The 14,129-nt window shown below is 43.6% G+C and overlaps 1 protein-coding gene across 1 annotated transcript; it reads right to left on the bottom strand.

Moving 5' to 3' along the window:
- Positions 1–999: 999 nt before the first annotated feature.
- LOC130176462 (immunoglobulin superfamily member 22-like) lies at positions 1,000–13,821 on the bottom strand. The gene is made up of 26 exons (XM_056387576.1): positions 13,375–13,821; positions 11,873–12,101; positions 11,369–11,503; positions 10,593–10,729; positions 9,446–9,545; positions 9,289–9,325; positions 8,793–8,964; positions 8,396–8,509; positions 8,111–8,273; positions 7,470–7,582; positions 7,041–7,203; positions 5,980–6,264; positions 5,755–5,879; positions 5,383–5,524; positions 4,839–5,046; positions 4,671–4,759; positions 4,285–4,587; positions 3,856–4,029; positions 3,545–3,673; positions 3,143–3,439; positions 2,970–3,058; positions 2,660–2,852; positions 2,144–2,446; positions 1,882–2,030; positions 1,581–1,761; positions 1,000–1,475 (listed from the first exon to the last, which is right to left on the bottom strand). Exons 2-26 carry the CDS (start codon positions 12,054–12,056, stop codon positions 1,408–1,410), a joined length of 4,053 nt encoding a protein of 1,350 aa, XP_056243551.1. The 5' UTR covers positions 12,057–12,101; positions 13,375–13,821; the 3' UTR covers positions 1,000–1,407.
- Positions 13,822–14,129: the final 308 nt, after the last annotated feature.

The raw sequence follows: 14,129 nt of genomic DNA, 5'->3' as shown, positions 1-14,129 counted from the left end.
AGAAGCAACAGAGCACTCAGAGACAAAGCCTATACAGATGCTGTCACACTGGGTCACACAAAGTACTAGGTCACTTTTTGTTTTGTCTCTACAGATTGGATTTGAAATGAACAGTCACAGTGAACTTAAAATGGACTTTCAGGTTCAAAGGTTCAAATACAATCTGTATTCAAACCATATTGGATGAACAGTGTTGGACTCATGGGCCTTTTTAGACATATATTTGTCCAAGTTTATGAAAACGCAGAAGTACGATGGTCTTAAAAAAACTCAATGCAACTGACCAAGAAATGGAAATGGCTGCAGTTCAGGCCTGGCAAAGTGTCAGCAAGAGAAATAATAAGTGTCTTGTGACATCTATGAGCTGCAAAATCATAGACTTCAAATTATTTGCAACCAAATATTAAAGGTGGCTTTTAGTTTGTTTTAACTTGTCCAATTCACTGACCTAAAATTGAGAGAAGGATTACAGCACCTACACAACTCCTCTGATGTGGATGATAATGCCCTTAAAGCTGACAGTCAGCCCCTTAACCCCATTGTTTCAGTTCAAATCCAATAATGTTATGGATTACAGAGCAAATGCGGAAAAATGTGTCACACTAATACTCTCTGACAGCATTCTCGTATAGAAGCTGGAAATAATTTCTACTTTTGTTTGAGACACAGTTTGAGTTTTTTTTTTATCATCCACAGTGGAAAACACAAAACAGGGCAAATGAGAAGAGCATGTCATCTGATAAACGTTGACCTTGTAATCACATGGTGTGCAGATTCACAAAGTAAACTACAGGGACACTCCCAAGAGGAGTGACATTTAGATTTTGACCACTTGCATAACTGGCAGCAAACCACCCTCAGACTATGTGACTGTGTGGATGTGGTGCACTGTGGAGACACATAGACTATCCATTCAGCGTGACTGACATGGCATGTGACCCTGCTCAGCAAGTTCTGTGAAACAAGTGTAGTTGGGAAGTGGAGAAAGGATGAAAGTCAAATTCTTTTATTCAGAGAAAAACAGCTGTGACTCCAGAGGGAAAGGACAATCTCACTGGTTGACCAAGCTGACCAATGAGTAACCCACCCACCCCCACCCCCACCACCAAAACACACCAAACCTCTGCTCCTGTCAGCAGAAGGCCTACACAAGGATGGGAGCAGGTCTGACCTCTAGTGGTCACTTGATGCATTACCAGAGCCGGGGGAATTAGTAAAGGTGACAGAAAGCTTTAAAAAAAAAAAAAAAACATAATTTTAACAATTAAAAATCTGGAATTCAAGTCAATCATCATTTATGTGTTGTTCCAAAACTGTCAAACGATAGTGAGTGGCAACAATACATGCAGCATAAAGTCGGTGGCCAATCAAGGTGCGTCTGTCCTGGCAACAGTTCGAGCAGACTTCTTACAAAATAAGCTTCTCTTTGTTTGCCTGGTTGGTCAGGCTCTCCAACAGGCTCTTGTCATCCTTATCTAGAAGACACAGTGACATTCAGCTAAAGCATGAGATCCTTTTTTTTTTTTTTGTATAAATCCATAATTCCTCTCCCTTCTCTCCCTCCTTCTCTGAAAACTTACCAAAGATCACCAGCTTGCAGGAGCACCTGGACATCCCCAGAGGGTTTTCCAGCACCAGTGTGTATTCTCCACCATCTTTGGCTTCACAGGTGGGGATGACCAGGGTGCACACTCCGTTGGCTGTGCTGTGCCAGAACCGAGGGGAGTCAGAGATCTTTGATCCTCCTTTATACCAGCAGGCCTATGCAGCGGAATCACCACCATTATTATTATTACTTGTGGGGGACAGGAGATGAAATCAAAGGCGAAGACATTTCAGACAAATGTGTCAGGTACTAATGCTGAGATGAGTCTGTCGTACCTGTGGAGGTGGCATGCCCTGATAGGCACAGCTCATGGTGCAGTCATGTCCTCTGCGAACAGCGTGGTCCTTCAGTGGCAGCAGGAAAGTAGGCTTCACCTGACGTGGTGGTGTGGCGTACTCTTTCAAACGAAGGCTGCTGATGCACTCTTGTTAAAAATATATAAATACAGACATACATTTGTATTTGTAATAAGGAGAAGTACTCGTTTGACGTGGCTATGAGTGATATAACGCGGAAATCAAATGTCTGCTCACTCACCTTTCTCCTTGGCGATGATGAGAGGTTCCTTCGAGTCCAGGGGATCGCTGTCCCCAATAGAGTTTTGCGCAATGACCCTGAAGTAGTATTTCCTCCCAGGAAGCAGTCCAGTGACAGTGTACTTGCTGCTGAACACCCGCTCGGCCACAGTGAACCAGGAGGCAGTGCTGGTGTCTCGTTTGAGGATGACATAATGTGCTCCCTCATCGTTGTCAGCTAGGTCTGGAGAGTGATCCCACTGCAGGGTCACTGTGCCCGGGACCTCCTCTTCCAGGCGTAGGTTCTTTGGGGGTCGAGGAAAGTCTGATGAAAAGAGGTGAGCACAGATGGGGGACGAAAAGGAGAATGAATGGCGATCACCATCAAGTTTCTCCATATCTGATCTGAGATCTGGAAGTTTCCACAAAGCCATCAAAGCAGCTACAGAAATGTTTGGCAAAATACAGTAAATAACCATAGGAGAAAGCACAGAATAAAGGAATGGAGGAATAAATGATCAATCCTTCCATCGCTTACCTGTAACCCTCACATTAACATCATAGTGAGCCTCTCCATAGTCGTTCTTCAGGTGGGCACGGTAGATACCAGAGTCAGATCGCTGAGAGGAGGAAATTAGGAACTGGGAGCTGTAATTGTTCTTGGTGATGACTTCCTTTCCTGTGGTGAGGATGCCATCCTTCAACCAGGTTACCACTGGGGGGGGTGAGGCCTTTGAGGTTTGAGGGAGACACTAAGAATTTGTTTGATAGGACTAATTTGGAGCGCATGTTAGTCTTGTGGCTCAAAGTGATATTACTAAATACTACGTAAATGATCAGAGTCTTACAGTGAAGCTGAGGTGAAGGCAAAGTGACGTTCCAGCTCGGACCACCTTCTGGTTCTTCAACTTTCCCTGGAGATCGAACCTGGGTGCCACTGAATGGGAAGAAATAAAAACAATAGAAAAGTAAAGAAAGAAAAGGGGGTAAAGGGTACTACAGGAGAATGCAGTCATATTACCAGGTGGAGGCATGGCCAATACACCCTCCGACAGCTCAATGGTCTCCCCCACCCCTCCTTCATTGACGGCCCGGATTCGGAAGTGGTACTTCATCCGCTCCTGAAGTCCTCCCATGGTGAAGGCGGTACCAGCAATGGGGATCTTAGTGGCTTTCATCCACTCTTTAGCATCTTCTGAGCGCACCTCTAGGACGTACCCAGAGGGATCATCTCCCTGCTCTGGAGGCGTCCACCTCAGAGAAATAGAGGAGTTTGTGGAATCAGACACACACAGGTTCCTCACCAGGCCAGGAGCACCTACAGGGGGAAAGACAGGCTTTTTAATTGCATTGGATAGTCCAAATAATATGAATGAAAAAAGGAAGGAGGAAAAGAAAGTGAAGGAAGCGGTGAAGGACTCACGTATTGGGTCTTTGGCCAGCACCGCGTTAGAAACGGTGCTGGGACTGCCTGCTCCGGCCCTGTTTACACTGGTCACTCTGAATTCATACTCCACATCATCAACCAGCCCATCCACAGTGAATTTTGAATCTGAAAACAATAATATAGATACATATAAGTATATTGACACAAACAGAAGAGTATGTGTGGTCAATACGGAAATGAAAACCATACAGGTTTAATGATTTCACTGAACACGTATTCCACACAAGGTATAGCAGCTGGTTATGACAACAAAACATGAAAGCTTGATAAACTGCCCCGAGTCTGACCTGTGAGCAGCTCCTTATTGACCTGCAACCACATATTGCTGCTTTTCTTCCTCCGCTCCAGAATGTAGCCCAGAACTGCGGCTCCTCCATCATGGGCTGGAGGTGTCCAACTCACTGTCATGGTGTTCTTAGTTACATTAGACACTTGGGGCTGGGATGCTGTGCCCGGAGGCTCTGGGTGGGTAGATTTAAATCAGGATAAGTGTTCATAAATGCCAGAATTGAAGAACAGAATATGTGTTTGATCATTTTAACGGCTGATGATAATTACACGGAGGTGAACGGTGAAAACAGTGATGGTGATTACTCAAATCTCACCTGCGAACCCCTTCTCTCTCTCTCTTTTACACTTGCCCCTGGGTGATCTGAGGCGGGTGATTTTGACAATGACATTGATGATGATAATTTATAGTTTAAATTAGCCCTCACCTATGGGTTCTCCAGCACGCACCTCCTCTGTCTCAAGAGGTTCACTCATTCCCTCGGCGTTGGCAGCTCTGATGCGATACTGGTACGCCTGGCCCTCCTCCACTTTGTCATCGCTGAAGACGGTGGCACTGCTTTCCACCTCGCCAGCCCTGTTCCAGGTCTTCTTACCTGCCACGCGTCGCTCGATCACAAAGCTAGTGACCTGCTTGCCCCCGTTGTCCCGGGGAGCCTTCCACTTCATCTTGATACACTTTCCTGATAGCTCGAGGAACTCTACTTTGCCTTGGGGAGGCTTTGGATGGTCTAGAGAATGTGGTACACAATGGGTTAACTACCTCAAATAAAACTGCTTTAACTTTTCTTTCCAAATATTTGTCATCACCCACCGATCACGTTCAGATGCAGGTTGGCGACAGCAGTGCCACAGTCACTCTTCAGACGGACCATAATCGCACCGCTGTCTTCTCGCACACATCTGGGGGTGAAGTGAGAAGAGGTTTTTTAGAATTGTGTATCTGTATTTTCATTTGTTTGATATGAACCTGCTCACCCACCTGCTGAGCACCAGGGAGGTGCTGTCAGCCGTCCTCTCCACCTTGGTTCTCTCATCCTCCGTGACCTCCACACCATCTTTGTACCAGGTGACCTTGGGAAGTGGTTTGCCTTTGAAGGGGATCTTTATGGTGGCTGTCTGACCTGCCTTCACAGTCACAGGTTGGGCCCCCACCAAGTCCAACACAGAGGAATCAATCTCTGGAGGGTCTAGGAGACAGAGTTCACATACACTTGAGTCTGTTCTATTGATTTTCTAGTGTGGTTTTAATTCATTTTGGATACAGGTTTGGTAGCTGGCTCTGGTGACTCCTAGTGCTAGTATCAAAAAAGACTCTGTGGCAAACAGGACAACCAGCTGATCTTCAGCATAATGAAACTGACTGGATTTAAATATTTACATGGTGTTTGATAGTGACAGGAAGCTTGTTCCAGTAAGTATCTGCCCCCACCTGTGAATACACATACACACATACACACACACACACACATACACACACACACACACACACACACACACACACACACACACACACACACACTGACCTGCAATAGTGAGCACAGCCTCACTCTCAGCTCCCTTGGCTCTGAAGGTGTACTTGCCCTCATGGGCGTCAGTCACACCAGAGAAGATGAGCTTGTGGACGGCTCCCTGTTTGAGCACCTGAATCCTACCCAGCTCTGAAATCTGTCAAAACACAACATTGGTTTTTATTATGCGCCAACAATCAATCAATCATTGGTGGTAATGAAGTAGATCATTATGCCCTTCAGGTTGTTTATTATTCATAAAACCCACTTACACTTTGGCATTAAGGTATAAAAAAGGGAGGACCAAACTCATACTACTGTGACTGACAGAAGGATGCAGCATTTAAAGACTTTGACACTTTCATCCCCTCTAATATCATCTCTTACCTCCACCCCATCCTTCAGCCACACTCCATCCACCTTCTCATCATCGAGAACAACACACAGCTCTGCAGGGGAGCCTGTAGGACACTGTGCGTCTGACATACCACTCTTCACTGAGGCAAAGCGCTCTGGTAACACAAAAAGAGCAGAGCTTCATCAGTCAGTAATGCTCCAATGTTACAAGTTGACTGACACTAAGAATAACTCCACAGAGACAGATATCATTACCTTCCACGGTTAGATTGGCAGACGTGACATATTCGTGTGTGTCGTTGTCCTGAGTGCAGACGGCAGAGTACACTCCCTCGTCTGTCAGCTCACAGTCCTCGATGATAACCTCTGCCCTCCTCCCCTCACGCATGAAGATGTAGCGACGGCTCGCCGTGATATCACACCCATCCTTCAGCCAGCGAACGTGCACGTCCTTTGAGCTCATCTCACACTCCAGACGGGCCTTGCCTCTCTCCTGCACGCGGACGTTTTTCAAGTGGCTGGTAAACTTGATGGGAATCCCTGGATAAAGAGCGAACAACAAGAGGCCAAGGTCACTTGAAGGTTTATTTGGCCTTTGCTAGCATAATGTATTATACGTATACAGATATTATATTATAGCAAATACTATAAACACATGCAAAATTAGCTTAATCACATTTAAAATGGAAAAAACATAATTATAAGGTGGGAATATGAACAGACTGTAATTGTGAGCCCACTTACAGTAGGCCTATTAGGTTTGTTCTTCGTACTCACTCCCTCCGTATATAGTAGACCTTCGTTATAGCATTATACTTAAAGAGCCAAAAAGATAGTCTACTCATAACTAACTGTAATTAACACAACCTCAGTGGCTATGCTTCTGTTCCTGCAACCCCAGAGGACAGCCACATGTCCTCATGAAGATATTTACATGCCCCAGCTTGTACCTTGGGCAAGTAAGCATCTTGTTAGACAGAGCAGTAATAAATGAGCTTGTTGTGAGGAGGGATTTGGTTGGATTACTTTCAAGTCAGCACTAGGAGGGAGGATTTAATATGCTACACATACGTCTTCATTTGGTAGAGGGAAGATGATGTTTTTTAGCACAGCCATGAAGGAACGAAGCCTCTAATCTCAGGGGAGGGGAAAAGAAGGCAGTGTGAAGGGGGGAAGTTTGTTTCCTTAGAAATGCTAGCTCCACTAAAACAGGAAGACAAAAACCTTCTGGGAGAAACAAAACAAAACAAAACAAAAAAAGAACACGAAAAAAGTTTTTTTTTTTAATGATGGTAAAACCCAACGGTTGTCCGTACGTTCAATGAAAAGCGGCACGGTGGCAGTGAGGTCTCCGATGCTGATGGTGTAGTCTCCAGTGTCACTGACTTTCACATCCTTAATCTTCAAGGTATAGGTCAGACCATCCTCAGACAAGGACACATCAAACTTTTCATCTCTTTTAACTTCCTTTCCCTTTACCTGGAAATACACAGAGACTTGTGGGAAAACAATTTCCATATTACTCTTGAATCACATCTTATGCCCTGGTGTTCATATCTCCCAAGAATATTAGTCAATTCTTTTTTGTTCCTTTCATCTAAGTTACCTACTGTAGATGCCATAACTCCTAGAAACTTTCCTAGAAAGGCATTTTTCTTAATATCAGCTTCTAGATGGAATATTATATAATTCTGTAAAAATGTAATTAAGTCCATCAATGTGTTTTTTTTTAGTCTGATACAAACCTTCCAGATGAGGGGTGCGTCCGTCTTCTTGGAGAGACGGACCTCAAACACGGCAGTCTGGCGCTCTGTCACTTTTTTCGGCTTGAAGTCAGACAGGAACGTCAGAGGTTCATCTGAAAGGGAGATAAGAGAGCAAGAGAGAGCAAAAGGCTGTTATTTTAACTTAAAGTATATAGACTAAATCATTTAAACACCTCACTGACAATGATTCGGTGAAAAATAACCGCATTTATATGATGGCTGGCAATCGAGTCTTTGATATGTGGGAGTTCAGAAATATATACTGTATACGACTACTAAGAAAGCTCCCAAAGTCATCATTTTGTCCGTTTGTGCCCTGTAGATTAAATGAGAGATGACAAACAGGATAGGGAAGTGGGACTGAATGGAAGCAATAACAATCACACAGACATGCAGGTTATTATGCTCCTATAAAACTTGTTCCTTTCTGTTAAACAGTCTAAGTCCAAATCACTTCAATGACAGAACACCACATGGCGCAGGTGTTGAGAGATGCAAATGGCAAAAAGAAAAGAGAGAGAATAAAAAGTGACACTGAGAGTGGGTAAATCCTATCAAGGATGACATTGCCTCTCCAAGTTATGAGCAGTGGGAAGGACTTAGTCCCATTCTGCACTTGCCTTTGACGTTAAGCCTGGCTGACAGTCTCTTGTCTCCAACCTGCAGCGTATAGGTGCCCATGTCACTGAGGCTCACGCTAGAGATGCACAGCATGTGCTTGGTTCCCATCTGTTTCACTTCATATTTCCCATGAGAGTACTGGATCCGCAACAGCTCCGCGCCCTGAATCGTAAATAAAACTGCTGGATGAGGGGGAGAACTCACAGGTGGTTTATGTAATGGAAGAAGCCGTATATATGCAAACTTTGACACATTCACACAACACACAGGCAGACAGAGTTTACCAGAAACCATTGCATCCTGATGTTTGGATCCTTCAGTTCCAGGATTGTTTCGAAGACAACGTTGGTGTCAGCTTTGGCAGTGATGTCCTCCAGGGGCTTCAACACACGAACCATCTGGTAAAAAAAAATCAAAATGCACAAACATTAATTCACATATAATCCAACCGCAAAAACTGACAATATGACACTGCAAAACATTTTCCCATCTTCACATGAGCCGACTTGAGTGTTGTTATGCGACATACCTTTGGTGCTGTGGCTGTGTTGTGGGACATTTAACTTTTTTGTTCTCTTTTCCATTCTGCGCTATTTTAAGCTGTTTTTCATATCATATCACCTTTTTCTTCCTTATGTGATCCTGTGGTATATGAACAAGCTCTCTGTGTGACAGGCCCACCTCCACCTCCACTTTCTTCTTCATCTCCTTCAGCTTCTTAAGAATGCCTCTGAAGTCGGTGAAGCCGTACTCGGCACAGATCCTCTCGTAGTCCTTCTTGTCAGCTCCAGCCAGGATCTTTAACATCTCCTCCTCTGTAGGTGGCTTCTTCTCCTCTCTTTTCTCCACACTGCTGCACAGGGAGAAATATATCAGATGGGAAATAGGTGTGTATGAGTGTTTACATGCACATATAAAAGTGTGTGCCAGGCTTGTGTGCATGTATGTCTGACAGTGTATGCATATGTGTGATGACAGCTCAAAAGCTTCTTCCTCTGCCCCTGCGGCAACACTGGTGCATTTTTGAGCTCTTTAAATCTCGTCCTGTAGATATTTCTGGATTCATGCAAAAAAAAAAAAAAAAGGGTCTGGGGGTGGATCAAAGAAAGCTCCATCACACCTTGAAAGGTTTTAGGAGTTTCATAGTTAGTCTTTGACAACAGGCCTGTGTTCCTACCGTTTCTTCAGCATCTTTTTGAAGTCCAACGCTGGATCTAGAAACAAAGATAGAGAAACTTTCACCTGAGCCGCTGGGTGAAAACAGTCCATAAACTAAATAACTATCAAGACTAGAAAAATTCACAAAATGTATCATATGAAATGGCTAAACTCACTCTCTGTAACGATGAGAGATATTGAGTAAGTGGCATCTCCGTGCTTATTGGAAGCAATGCACTTGTAGACGTCAGCATCCTCCAAGGCCAAGTTTTTGATCTGAAGTGGGGGAAATGCATTACAGGCTACACGAGAGGAAATACAATGGCTTGCTTGATGCCTGCTATAAGACGAATCTAAAACTGTCATGCTGTCATTCCACTGTCTGGTCACTTTAAATCCCAGTGCAGTTCTTAATTTAAGCAAAAGGAGGCAGTGTCAAGCTAGAAATACACAGTAAACATGTAGCACTGCAACTTAACAGTCATCCCTCACCAGAGAAACAGATGGCAAGGGGAGATGCATATGTCAGCACCCACAAGTTAATTGCTTTATAATAGCTATTTAAGCTTCACTTAAGCTCTCCGGCTGGTATAGAGAAAGCGCTAAATCCACTCCAGAGTGGTTATAGATAAAAGGATCAGGGAGTTTTTTTTTGTTTTTTTTTTTGCTTTCTACCTACTTTTCCTCATGATGCATGGCATGTTGTCTGAGTAGACAGCACCAAGAAGCCACAGCCCCTCGGCTTAGTGATAGCCTGTGCAGCCGCTCTACTCTGCAAGAGTATCTTATGGTCACATTTCCCTTTTGACAGCTATGCATTTTGATGATATAATGTGTCTTGGGAAATACATTTGGATTTAAATGCAAGTGGATGCATCGAAAGGGATGCTTGCAGATACCGGTGCTCCAAGAATAATGGCATCTGTGCATAGATATGATGGATTTTTCAATAAAGATAAGACAAGTGAAACAACAAGAAAAAAACAGGGTGTACTGATACAGGCAAAGCTACATATATTTATAGTGTTATTTGACTGAAGTAATACAAACACAGAGTTGATTCAATTTCCAAATAATGGAAATAATAATAAAATAGTAGCCTGAGAATTAGCCATTGTGCAGTTATATCAAACAACACAATGAAGGCAAATAAAATGGTTTGACCTTCTGATATATCTCACAGAAAATCAAAGAGACTTGATAACAAAAACCCTAATTTTAGTACCAGGACCATTGTTTTCTTTAATCACAGGCAAAAGCAAAAACTGTCAGTTACTTTGACGAGCGAGGAACACTATGAGCTCTGTAGTTATATGGTCAAACCTTGAGTATATGCTGATTGTTGATGTTGTCATGGAAAGATTTAGTAGCATCAGACATTGGGCACCCGCTGGCTCGTTCCCAGGAAACACTGGGTTGGGGACTCCCCATCACCTTGGCCTTGAACACTGCATTGTCACCTATGGATGACAATAGAGGCAGATCAGGTTAATACACATTATCATCTTCAGAATTATTAGCAGAATTCCAAGTATCTACTAAGAAATAAGATATGGTTTTTAAAGCACAGTGGAGCAATGACAATGAATGTTTAATGTACATCAGACTCTCTGGCTCTCTCGCCTCTTCCTGTTTTCCTTCTGAGGCCAGCCAGCCAAGGTCAGCACATGAATGCTAATGCTATGGCTGCTCTGCAGTGTTCTGCATTTTGTGACAGGCTATCTTATACAAGCCTGTTAATCTATAATTCACAGGTATAGCAGGGTGAATAGGGTTAGGCTTGCATCTTTGTGCTGTGTGTGTCTTTGTTAGGACTTTCATCAGAGTGGATTTACAGTACCTTCACCCAGACAGACAAATTGTTAAAGTTTACACATCGCGGCAAACTTTTACTTCCCAGTGGAGTTCAGTTTCTATCATCTGGAGTTTCTAGGCAAACTATGGTCAGGGATCTAAAATTAGCTTGCACGTAGCTCTCTTTTAGTCTCAAGGGCTCACAGTTGTTTGTAATGCAATGTGAAGAGAGACATTAGGGGACGCAAAGGGGGTTTCTTGAATTTTCAAGGTGCTGTGAGAGGAAAGCAAGCATTTCACCTCACCCTCTTGGGCAGTGATGGGGCGCAGCTTCTCCTCGAAATCTGGGACAGACTCTCCCTTGGGGATCTGGGGGGATTTCTGTACCTGGCTGAAGGACTCCACCACAGCTGAGGTCTTACGCTGAGCCCCAGCATGCTCTGAGGGTGTATAAAGGACAATCACATCATAAGCATGTGCCAACAGGCAATTTACACTACAGCAGCCTTGCATGCAAATCTGATGTTATGGTTTTTGTTGCACTATAGAACTGAATAATGTAGTTAATTAGCTTATTATTGATCTGCAAAAATTTAGTCTACAGTGCTCTCTGAGGTTTAAGGAGAAAAAACACATTTACACAATGTGCCAGGTAAGACATGTCACTTAAAGCTACTCTTTTAATTATGTTCATCAATTATGTTACTCCTGTTCACTGTAATGATAACTCTAATCTTCTCATAATTAAAAATGCTACATTACAAAGCATGGCAGATGGGGAGATGATGATCTTGTTAAATAATTCATACCTTCCGTGGTCCTTGACAAGCCCTGGGATACTTTACGCAGCTTGGTGGAGCTTGTGGAGGAGCTAAAGGTGGAAGAGCTGGAGAAGGAGGATGAGGAGGACATCTGCATCTCTGACATCTGCCTCATCTGCTGTTCCATCTGCTCCATTCTGCCCCCAGTGGCCTGGAGGAGCTCTGATGCCATGATGGTGACGTTGCTGAGGTGAAGGTGGTGCCGATCTGTGTTTGGCTGTTGATAGACACAAATAGAGATGTGAAAGGATCGTTTTACAAGTGGCAGACAATACTTATTTGACTCCTAATTGTGCTGGGTATTGTTGTGATTGACAGGTTTTAGTCCTGACATATTGCCTCCTGTCAATGAGAGGCACCAGAGGGACAGAGGACACCTAGCCATCCTGTCTAAATTCACAGACTAGCTAATATCCTACAGAGTTCTCAATTCAATATATTCAAATATGATGTTCAGACGTCAGCACACTTGGGCTTGTGTTTGTGTCCTTGCACGTGCGTGAGTGTATGCGTACAAGTGCGTGTGTCGCACACACCTTTTCACTCTGTCTCAGTGGTAATTAGGTTTGTGTAGCAAGAGCACGCAGAAAAAATGATTGATAGTCATCTCCCTTCCTCTGCTCGTCCCCTGCCCTCTCCTTGCTCTATCATCCTCCTTTCAAAAGTGACTACAATAGTCCTTTGCCTTTGCCAGTCTCATACAAAGATCCAATTAAAAAGGTAATCCACACACCTGCTGTGTGAGATAAAGCACTGTGTTTGTACCACTGATGAACTGTGCTCTTCCTCTCTTACTTTGAATTTGGATTTGCTCTCTCATGGCCAAGCCCCATTTCTTTTTCTCTGCATGTGTGCAAGCTGTGGATTGGAGTATATCTTCACCTGCACATAACAAATACACATTTCCAGTGGCTGTAGGAAGAAGATTGGACATGTCGTCTTTATTTACAAGCCCGTATAAAACACAGAATTGTTTTTTTTTTGCAATGACAGCCTAGCTTTAGCATGGAAACGTCACTTTATAAGCGAAAGGAACAATTAATTACAAGATTAGACTCTAAAAAAAACATGTAAATCCAATAAGTATTTATGTGAATTTTGCTTCCTGCAGCAAATACAGTACATGTTGGGGTGGGTGAACTAATTAGCTCTGTAAGCTTTGATACTTAGCAAAGGAAGCTGTTTTTAAGCGACCACAGCAAACTCTTTGATGGTATAACTCTACAGTCTAAAGGAGTAGCGAGTGACTTGAAGCTACAAAGTGCTGAACAGGTTGCTGTCTCACTGCAAGTGGAACACAAGAACATGTTCTTTTCTCTCCCTACCTCTCTACCTCTTTGTTCAGTGTCCTTGATCTCTCTCTTTCTCTCTCTCTCTCTCACTCTCACAGCATCCAGCATGGCAAATTGCAAAGGGATTTTTTTTTTTTTTACTCCCCTCTTGGCTCTATTATTTCAGAAAAACGTAGACACACAGCCAACCAAACTTACTTGTTACAGCAAAGCCTTTACTTTCTCACAGATTTAGTCTGCGCCCCAGGTTTCTGGTTCAACTGCTTCCAGCCCAAATGTCTCCTCTTATGATGTTCTTAATCCACACGTTGCCTCCTTCTCTGCAGGACCCTGCCAGCTCAGTCTCCCCTGTTTTCTTGGATCCTTTTTGGTGGATGAGCCAAGGCTGGGGCATTCAGCTTAAACACCTGCTGTGTCTTGTCTCTGGACAAATAAGGCTCTGATATGTTCTGGGGTGGCTGGTCCTGTACTGGGCTGGATGAATACATCATGCTATTTCCCACAGGTCGGTTAAGTTTGAAGGTCCATCGTGGGTCATCTCAGGCAAGTATTTTTGAATGTTAACATTCTCCAAAGAGCATGTGTTGATGGAGAGTTTCTAGCAGGCGCTGCCTCTGAGGCACATCTTGTCTGTATCTCTGTCAGAGGTCTTACTGCATAATTTAAAAAAGAAGATGCAGGTATGCAACACGCCTTATGCATTTTGACAAAAACATTAAACAACAATACATATGTTACACATTATTATTCTGTGCTGGTGTGTGACCTTGTGTGTATGTCTTGCCTCTTCAGTGCCCTTCATGATGCTTTAGGGCTCATACAATCTGTTGTGAGCTTGGCTGGGGTGACCCCAATGATTAAGACTTGGACCCCCTCAAAAGAGGTTAAAAGCAACAGTTCGAGTGGGGTTGGGTGGATTTGAAACATTTATCCTACTTACCTGTAATTATAAA

Source organism: Seriola aureovittata, chromosome 10, assembly GCF_021018895.1.
Source record: "Seriola aureovittata isolate HTS-2021-v1 ecotype China chromosome 10, ASM2101889v1, whole genome shotgun sequence".
Lineage (NCBI taxonomy): Eukaryota > Metazoa > Chordata > Actinopteri > Carangiformes > Carangidae > Seriola > Seriola aureovittata.
Note: the sequence above shows the minus strand (reverse complement) of the source record. Positions and strands in the feature narration are given on the sequence as shown.

Coding starts and splice junctions, on each gene's coding strand:
- LOC130176462 (XM_056387576.1), bottom strand. CDS start 12,056: ATGGCATCAGAGCTCCTCCAGGCCACTGGGGGCAGAATGGAGCAGATG. Junction 8,274..8,395: donor TCAGGATGCAATGGTTTCTG/GTAAACTCTGTC, acceptor TTTACGATTCAG/GGCGCGGAGCTGTTGCGGAT. Junction 5,525..5,754: donor GGCTGAAGGATGGGGTGGAG/GTAAGAGATGAT, acceptor GTGTTTTGACAG/ATTTCAGAGCTGGGTAGGAT.